This window comes from Nicotiana tabacum, chromosome 15 (genome assembly GCF_000715075.1).
Source record: "Nicotiana tabacum cultivar K326 chromosome 15, ASM71507v2, whole genome shotgun sequence".
In the NCBI taxonomy this organism is placed as follows: Eukaryota; Viridiplantae; Streptophyta; class Magnoliopsida; order Solanales; family Solanaceae; genus Nicotiana; species Nicotiana tabacum.
In genome coordinates, this window is record NC_134094.1 from 114,325,987 (window position 1) to 114,335,787 (window position 9,801).

Consider the following 9,801-nt stretch of genomic DNA (forward strand, 5'->3'; position numbering starts at 1 on the left):
TAATAATTTATTTATAATCGATTTTTTGACCGGGATTATATATATTTCCACTTTCTAGGATTATTTATTCAATTCTTTTAGGATTTTCTAAAAAATCTGTGACTCACCAATTTCTTCTTCTTCTTCTTCTTGGATTCTACTGTCTGTCTAACTCAACTGTATTAGTAATTTACATCTACCAAAAAAATTTTCCTAATTTTTTATTTAAAATTTTTATTCTTCGCTAAAATTTTATCAAGCGCTCCTTTTTGGAATTGTATTAAAGTTCCAATTATTCTATTTTTTGACATTTTTAATACGTGAATTCATATTTTCTTGTTGACATATTAAATTCATAATAAAAAAATAAAAAAAATGATACATATAAGTACAAACAAAAGATATTAAAAAATAACAAATTCTAGATGTAAAGTAATAAGAAAAGTACGGAACAGTTAACCTGATTTAACAAATCGTTATAGATAACTTGATATTACTTTTGTTGCTTCGATATTTTTGGTGCAATACCAAAAAAGCTTGACAAAAAAAGGTTGCAATTGCCTTTTGCTATCTTATGATAGAAATATTTTATGAGATAGTAAACTTGTAAAGAATATAAAGTAATTAAAGTAATTAAACTTGTCAAGAAACATATTCACACCTAAAATTTAGGACTGAATCCCAAAAGTAACTATTCACATTACCAAATTATCTCTTATTTCTTTTTTCATGAAAAATGCAATTTTTTTTATATATTAGATATTTTTTAAAAAAAAATTATCATATGTAATTATTTAATATTAAAAATTTTTAGACTTAGATACATCATTAACCTGATAATTTACACACATAATTAACATCAAAAGAGAAGAAAATTACATGAGACAACAGCATTAGAAACGGGGGAAAAAGGGGTACAGGAGTCTTGAAATATAACAGGGGAAGAGACATAGGACATGAGACTCTTCAAGATAATTAAGATTTGCTCTTGAATGGAATGGCTCTGATGATTATCTGGTGGTAAACTGCAGCAAGTGCAGCTCCAATGAATGGTCCAACCCAGAAGATCCACTGAAATATAATAGGAAAAAAACAACAGCTTAGTTAGGTATAATACAATTTCAGTGCAACAGTAATGTCAAAGGCATAAGTATGTTTGGTATGGCGGAAGTCATTCTCTACGAAAAATATTTTAGTGAGAGACTTATTTTACTCAAAGGCGTAAGCATGTTTGGTATGACCGAAGTCATTTTTGTATTGAAAGTATTTTACTGGAAGACTTACGTGATCATCCCATGCCCGGTCTTGGTTGAAGATGATAGCAGCTCCAAGGCTCCGGGCGGGGTTGATACCGGTTCCGGTGATTGGGATGGTGGCCAAATGAACCAAGAACACCGCGAATCCAATAGGAAGAGGTGCCAAAATCTGTCATAACAAAAGTTAAGAATCTGCCAAATAGGAAGAGGACACCACATAATTTAAAACTTTGCTTGTATATGATTCCTCATATATTAACTTTGAACTTGATACACTAGTTATATACTATATAACATATATTGAAGTCTGGAGAATTTTTTTCACTTCCTTCAAGTTTGAAGACCCTTGAAAAAATTCGTCATGACTGGCCAATTACTTTGATAAAAGCAAAGTTGAATATAACACAAAAATACCAGTGTTCTTAAGACAAAAGTGTAAGTGTATTATGCATGTACCATACCAATTTACTCTATTATTTAAGCCTATAAGGCCAAACATTAAGGTTAATAATTATTCACTTAGAAAAACTCAGATATGCTTCCACCAAATATGAGAAAAGAGCAAAATTTGAACCCTTTAAAGTACAAAATGACTAAAGCCCACATAGTGAAAGCATCAAGATTCAGGGGCACCTAACTTAACTCTAACAATGACAAATCACTGCCCAGGTGTACAGTAACTCATCCACGTGAATATCACTACTTTAGCGCAATTCATAACATATTATCAATGAGAAAGCTACATCAAATTAAAGCACTTGCTCTGACAAACCAAACAAAACACCACACACCTAGCATGATCAACTTTACTTTTTCAAGACCAAAAAGTAAATCAAGAAATAAGATATTTACATCCAAATAAGCAGTTTACCATCACTAAAAATAAAAAATTTGAGCCAAAAAGATAGTACTATTAAACTAAAGTTATTGGTAGGACAAGACGGAACTTACAGGAACATGTGAATCTCTAGCATTTCTCTTGGCATCAGTGGCAGAGAAAACAGTGTAAACAAGGACAAAGGTGCCAACAATCTCAGCACCAAGTCCATCACCTTTAGTGTAGCCAGGTTGAACCACGTTGGCCCCACCACCAAGTCTCTGGTATGGACCCACCATAAAACCTTTAACAACACCAGCACCACAGATTGCACCTAGGCACTGCATCACCATGTAGAACAGAGCCCTTGTTAAAGACAACTTTCTTGCCAAGAACAGACCAAATGTCACTGCTGGGTTAATGTGTCCTCCTGTTAATTTCAATATAGTGTCAGTTTTATGAAAAGAATATAACCACAAACCAAAGTTTGCACAAACCAAATTTCAAAAAACAAGAGTACTATTTTCTTATTTATTTGTTCCAAAAGATGACACCTTTCTAACTTTGAAAAATAATTTAGCTTGAACTTCCCTTTTTAATCTTAATAACAAGCTTTTTAGCCACACAATAATGTTATACCATGTTTAACACCATATGCATACAAAATCTTAGTCACATAATTCACAAATGTTTAGAAAAATCTTAATTTCTTTATTAAACTCGTGCCCAATCAAAGTATGCATATAAATTGAAACTGGGTAATATATATATGTTTTGAGCTTATATTTGGGAATTGTAAAGGAAAAACCAAGATTACATGTTGAAAACCAAGCAAGGTAAACCAAAAAAACAAGTGCTAGAACATGTTTAGAGCTCCATATTTGGGAGTTGTAAGGAGCACCAAGAAATACATACTAAAAAATCCAAAGCAAGGAACAAAAAAGGATAGTATTTTTTATGGGTATTTTACAAGATCCATAAAAATAGTTGCCAAAGGGATAAAAATGAAAATCAGTAACAAAATTATGAGAGAAAACTCATGACCAAACATAAAGATTTACAACTTTTTAGTATTAAAAGAACAAGACTTTAGAAAAAACTACAAAGAAGTAACAAGAAACTAACCTGAGATACCAGCAGTGCAGTAGACAAGGGCAAAGATCATACCACCAAAAGCCCAAGCAACTCCTTGAATACCAACAGAAGAACACAAACTATCAGATCTTTTAAGACCCATAACAGTCAAGATAGTGATGTACAAGAACAAGAAAGTGGCCATGAATTCTGCAATTCCAGCTCTGTAAAAAGACCATGACGACAACTCTCCTGGCTCAAACAAAGGAGCTGGTGGTGGCTCCTTATAATCCTTGTCTGTTTGAGCTGCTGTACCCAAAGGTTGTGTTTCTCTGTACTTGTTTGCTCCTAGCTTAACATCCTCTTCCTTGTTCTCTGCCATTTTTTTTTCTTCAGTCACTCAACTGAGTTTTCTTCTCTCTGTAAATGGAATCCAAAAAAGGAAGTTGGGTACTGAGATGGGATAGGGTTTGTCTTGTTTTATAGTGGAGAAGTCATCATTCACTCCTAATAAAATAAGTGTGCCAGAGTTTTCTTTTTCTTTCACTAATTGTATAAATTATTCGGATGGTCTAATCTTTCTAAAACTAATTAGTATTTTTTTATAATCATGATATACGTGTCAGTTTGCGGACACTCAATTAATTAGATAAAGTAGTTTATTTCTTCCATTTCAAAAAGATTATCTTAGTTTGACTTGCTACAAACTTTAATAAGGAAAGAAAATTTTTTGAAATATATAATTTTAAATAAGTCATAGCATTTGTGAGGTGGTAAAACTTTTGAATGTTATGATCTTAAATAAGTCATATTAGTATTTGTGTAGTTGTAAAACTTTTGAAATTTATGATCTAAAATCTGTTATAATATTTGTGTTACTATAAATACTTCTTGCTAAAAAAATATTGAGAGATATCAATTATTTTGAAACACACTAATAAGAAAATAGTACCAATTTTTTTTAAACCGAAAGAGTATTATATTTCACCAATATATATATACGAGATAACCATATCCACTTTTGAAATATGAGAAAAAATTATCTAATATTTTTGCCACAGTTAAGTTTGCGCGAATACCTTATAATTTTTAATTTACTTTATTGAATATTACCACACCCTTAAGTGCTAGTTTTTGTTAATGCCATATTATTTACGGTACCGAACGAGAGTGTTGTCTTTGTTAGTGAAAGTAAAGAGGGTTCTGGAAAGGATGTTGACAGATTTGTTTATGGTTTAATTTGTTGTCCTTATCTTCTACAGAGTGTCACATTATTTATTTCTTAGAAAAGCATAGTAATGCATTTGATTTGCTGGACGGGGCCAACTTATTCACCTAATCTTCAAATAGTTGAAATAACGGGCAGCTAAGCAAAATTTTGAAATTGTGATTCCATCATTAATTGATTCTTTTTGTTTTCTTTATAAATTAAAAAGAGTCATCTATTTCTGTCCTGGCATTTTCAAAGTGCTCTTTGGCCTTTGGGTAATAATTTAAGTCTAGCATGACATAACACTTTTTTATTTTGCAATAAGATGATAAAAATGTACTCTCTTTACTTTTTCTTTTTTTTTTATTGGATTGTTACAAGTAATCCTGATTCACCATATTGAGTTCAAAATTTCAATCATTTGTTAAGGTAGCATTCTAGCACAACATACTGTTTAGTGGAGTAAGTTTGAGTGCAACTCAATTTACGCTGGCATATTAATGGGAAAATTGCATTTCGCTAATTTTTTCTTTTTAATTTTCAATACTAGAACTCCAAGACTTATAATTAAGGTTACAAGAATCATATTCATCCAATTATAGCCCTTCAAATTAAAACAAAGAAAAGGCAACAAAAGAATCTTATTATCGGGGAGTTGAGGCGGTGGGCTTATCTAAGTAAGCTAAATAAAACTCAAATGTCAAGCCTCTAACCCTGTTTTGTTTTATATTTTTCTCTTAGTGAGGATATCACAGCCACACAATCACACAAAACAAAACAAAACAAAAAGAAGAGGAATGATATGAAGCTCTCATCGAGTGGCTGAGAAAAAAGTAGCCGTTTTATTAAGTGTCCGTTGAGAAAAGTGACAGCTTTTCGAATAGGGATTTTGTCGCAAATAAATATATATCACAACAAGAATATTTATATCATAATATTTTCCTTCTTTGTGTATATCAAAATATATATTATTTTTTTTCTTTGTATATCTAAAATATAAAATGATAAATATAGTTGTTTAAAATTTATTGTTGTCTCTATATCAATATATATCACAACAAAAATAATTGCATTGTTTGTATATCACAGTATATGACACATCAAATATGTGTATACCAAAATGGACATCACAAATTTATGTTTCTTCTTTGTGTATATCAAACTGTACGTATGTCAAAGTTTTATTTTTATTCTTTATATATTATAATGTATATCAAATTTATTTATTCCCACGATTATATTTATTGTTTTATAGTTTAGAACTTGCTATAAACCTATTATATCAACAAAACAATGTGATATACACACTCATTAGTGGGGTCTGGGGAGGGTAGTGTGTACGCATACCTTACCTCTACCCTGGGGTAGAGAGGCTGTTTCCGATAGACCCTCGGCTCCCTCCCTCCAAGAACTCCCCACCTTGCTCTTGGGGTGACTCGAACTCACAACCTCTTGGTTGGAAGTGGAGGGTGCTCACCACTAGAGCAACCCACTCTTGTCGTCTAAACCTGTTATATCAACAAAAAAAAAAAATCTTTGACAAGAACAATATTGAAATAAGTTTATTCAAAATGAATTTCTCCCTCTTAAAATCAAAATGGACGATTTGATTCCGATTAGATATATTGCCAAATCTAACAATGTAAATCATGATATACAACATGATATACACACAAGTATACATTGTGATATACATAGATGTACACCACCTCAAACACATATTTTTATCTTACAATAAGAAAGAAAAAAAAAGGAAGAAGAAGAAAATTGGAATCTGCCGCTTGAAAAAGAAAGAGAAGAAGGGCGAAATTCATCAGTACCAAAATTTACATCTAAGGTATGTAAATATCGAATGAAAAATATGATCTGACAATCGCAATATTGTATTATCATAATAGTTAGTGCGAGAAACTTTTGTGACATGCGGCAGACTTCGGACATATCATTGGAATCGAAACAACACAAAAGAAACCCCCAAAAATCCTTACTCATAACTTCGTTTGAGATGCAGACCAAGTTCTGCAAGGAAACTTTATAATTCTATTTTTTTCTTTTACTTCTATCACCCCCGAACCTAGGAGCGAGACCAGCACCCGATGCTTCACCTAACTTGGCGTACCAAATTGCGACTAAGGGACTCCGAACATAAAATATCATAATTTGGCCATGGGGCCACCTTGCAAGACAATTTGCGAAGCAAAATATAAAACTGAATGGAAACTAGCGCTAACTAAACATCAATATAAAGCTAGGCCGACAAGGCCGTCATAACTACTACAGCTGACAAACCACCAAAATATACATACCAGGCCTACAAACCCAATATAGTGCACTAACCAACAGGATATGTCCACAAGCCTCTACTGATAGATATATTGTGATCGGAACAGGGCCCCAACCTACCCATAATATATATACATACATACAAAAGATGTACATGAAAACCTAGACCCGATAACTCCGAAAGATGTGGAGCTTACCAATCAGGTTGAACTCTAGAAACACCTACTGAGGAGGTCTACCCGTCTGTCTATCTGAACCTGCATGCATGAAATGCAACGTCCTCAGAAAAGGGACGTCAGTACGAATAATGTATCGAGTATGTAAGGCAATAACATAACTGAAAACTGAAACTGAACTTATAATATAATAACTGAAAGTAACTGGGAGTCAAAGATGATATGGAGATATACTTACCTGCTGATACTAACTCAACTCCTTCAATATATTAAGTAAGATAAATGTCCGGCCCTATAAGGCTCGGTACATGTAACTGCTCGACCGTAGTAGGCTCGTTCATAGGCGCTCGGCCATACAAGGCTCTATATCTCGACCATCCTGGGCTCTCTCATAGGCGCTCGGCCATAGTAGGCTCGGTATATAACTTACCATTTGATCAGAGGTTGCCCAATAGGGGGCTGCCCACCGATTATAGCTCGATGGTGGTGAAAATACTGTAATACTGTATATGTATAGGCCCTTTGCTCTCTTGACTGGAAGAAGACAATACTAAATTGAATATAGAGTCCCAATAAGGGAGAACACTGTAACTTATGAGAATAGGATAATGTATATAAATTCATGAATACGAACTTCCATTTATGTCTCGTTGTCAAACATATGTAGTTACGGGATCATGCCAAAATGAAGGAAAGGTTTAGCCTTAACATACCTTATCACAATCTTTCCAATCACCAAGTTGAACTCGCCTATTCTCACCTTAATCTACAACAACGATAATAATACTATCATTAAGTTACGAAACGTATAACTATCGCACAACGAACGACATACTTATTTTGTATTAAAACGGACAGCATTTCCCCTATAATCCTTACTTCCTCCAAATTCAAGATAATACCAACAACACCAAAAACAACAATAACAACATATATACATTATTTTCCAACCTTATGTACACCACACAATACTACAAAATAGCCCAACATACCCCAATCTCTTCATACACAAACGACCACCGTAGTAGTGTCAACAACCCCAAAAATGTTACGAATAGTGTCAACAACCCGAAAATATTACGATAAATGACGAGCCCAACATCCTGCATTTTATGTGGTGTTTCTCCACACCCTTCATCCTACAAAACTCCACAAAATAATATTAAATCACGCAGCCCAAAATCAACACCAAACAGTCCACAAAATAATCCACAAAACAGTCCGCTACAAGTGAATAACTCGAACTCACGGCTTCCGATCACCGTCCCGTGAGTTCTTACAAATATAGAACAACTTACCTTGCTTATACAACTGTAAAAAATGGATGAAAGAGAGCAGTAAACTTACCTTATTTGTGGGATAACTCAGCTCCTATCTTGGTTCTTCAAACTCTAGGCTTTACCTCCAATTAAAACTTGAAAGGGAGAGAAAATCAATTGGAGTTTGTAGGCAATTTTTGGGAGAATTTTTGCAGAGATTAAGTCTGGTTATTTTTCTCTATTATCATCCTAATATATGAAGGGGATAGGCCTTTAAAAAGGCCTCTTTGAACGACCCGAACTGGCCTAATTTTGGACGACCTGAATTGGCCCAGATTTGGATTCTCGTTTAAGCAAGTAGGTGACAGTCTGCGCAGTCTTGCAAAACTGCCCATATCTCTCTACTCCGATATCGTATTGACAAACGGTTTAATGCTTTGGAAAATAGACTCATAGATCTTTAATTTGATGGGTGGAACACCCCATAACTCTAAGTATATTGGGAGAAAATCGCAGTTACATTTGACCTAAAGTTTCAATAAAACGTATGAACGTAACTTGTGATGACTTTCATCGACTTTTGTTCCACCACTCTCTTGACTTCAAAATATAGCACACGACTATCATACGAATAACATAACTCATAACATAACCTCCTTATCATGTTAAACACCCTGGTCTCACCCCAAAAGTACATGCTATAACATTCCCAACTTGTCGGCTTTCGACGAAACATATTTTTCTTCAATTCCTTTAGCTTCTGAACCTTCCAACCCTCTTTGTACTTGTTGTTCATGATCTTCAATATTTGTAACTTCCAAGGTAACATGATTAACTTGCTTTATATAATTTCAAAGATGATCTCATTTTTTTTGGGTCCTACATTAGTTTGCTCACGACGCAGTTTTATGTACGAAAATATAGGGTGTAACATCATTCCCCCCTTGAGAACATTCGTCCTCGAATGTTTAATTTTAGAGACGTTGGAAAAAAATTTCCAGAGTTTCCTCCGTACTCTAGACTATAACCAACCTGCATGCAGCCAGAAAATATATTATGCATGCCACACATGGCCAATGTCTATAAATAACAACACTTTGCCTCAAAGTGTCGTAAATCATAAATACTGAAAGTCAGGAAATAAGAGCTTACCTGATGACCTACTAGCCTGAATAGAGTTGTGCTGTAGCATCCCATCTCGAGCCATATCTTCAGTTTGAAATAGGTGGGGGTATTTATATTTCATTTCTTCCTCCGTTTCCCATATCATCTCTTCCACATTATTGCTTCTCTATAAAACCTTCACGGAGGCTATCTCCTTATTTCGTAGCTTGCGAATTTGTCGGTCTAAGATGGCAACTGGAATTTCCTTGTATGATAAGTCCTCCGTAATCTGTACATCATCTGTGGACACCACTCTGGTAGGATCGCCAATGCACTTCCGTAGCATAGATATGTGAAAAACTAGATGGACTGACTCCAATTCTGAGGGCAATTCTAACTCATAAGCTACCTGGCCCACTTTCCGAATAATCCTGTAAGGCTCAATATACCGTGGGCTAAGCTTGCCTTTCTTGCCAAACCTCATCACGCCCTTCATAGGGGATACCTTTAAGAATACCCAGTAATTAACCTCGAACTCTAAGTCTCGTCACCGCACGTCAGAATATGACTTCTGGAGACTCTGAGCTGTCAACTATCTCTCCCGGATAAGCTTTACTTTCTCTATGGCCTGCTGAACTAAGTC

General features: G+C 34.3%; 1 protein-coding gene across 1 annotated transcript; it reads right to left on the reverse strand.

Moving 5' to 3' along the window:
* Positions 1-786: 786 nt before the first annotated feature.
* Positions 787-3,578, reverse strand: LOC107779998 (probable aquaporin PIP-type pTOM75). The gene is made up of 4 exons (NM_001325293.1): positions 3,178-3,578; positions 2,187-2,482; positions 1,264-1,404; positions 787-1,050 (listed from the first exon to the last, which is right to left on the reverse strand). The coding sequence occupies exons 1-4, from the start codon at positions 3,506-3,508 to the stop codon at positions 955-957; spliced, it is 864 nt and encodes a 287-aa protein (NP_001312222.1). The 5' UTR covers positions 3,509-3,578; the 3' UTR covers positions 787-954.
* Between the last annotated feature and the right edge of the window lie 6,223 nt (positions 3,579-9,801).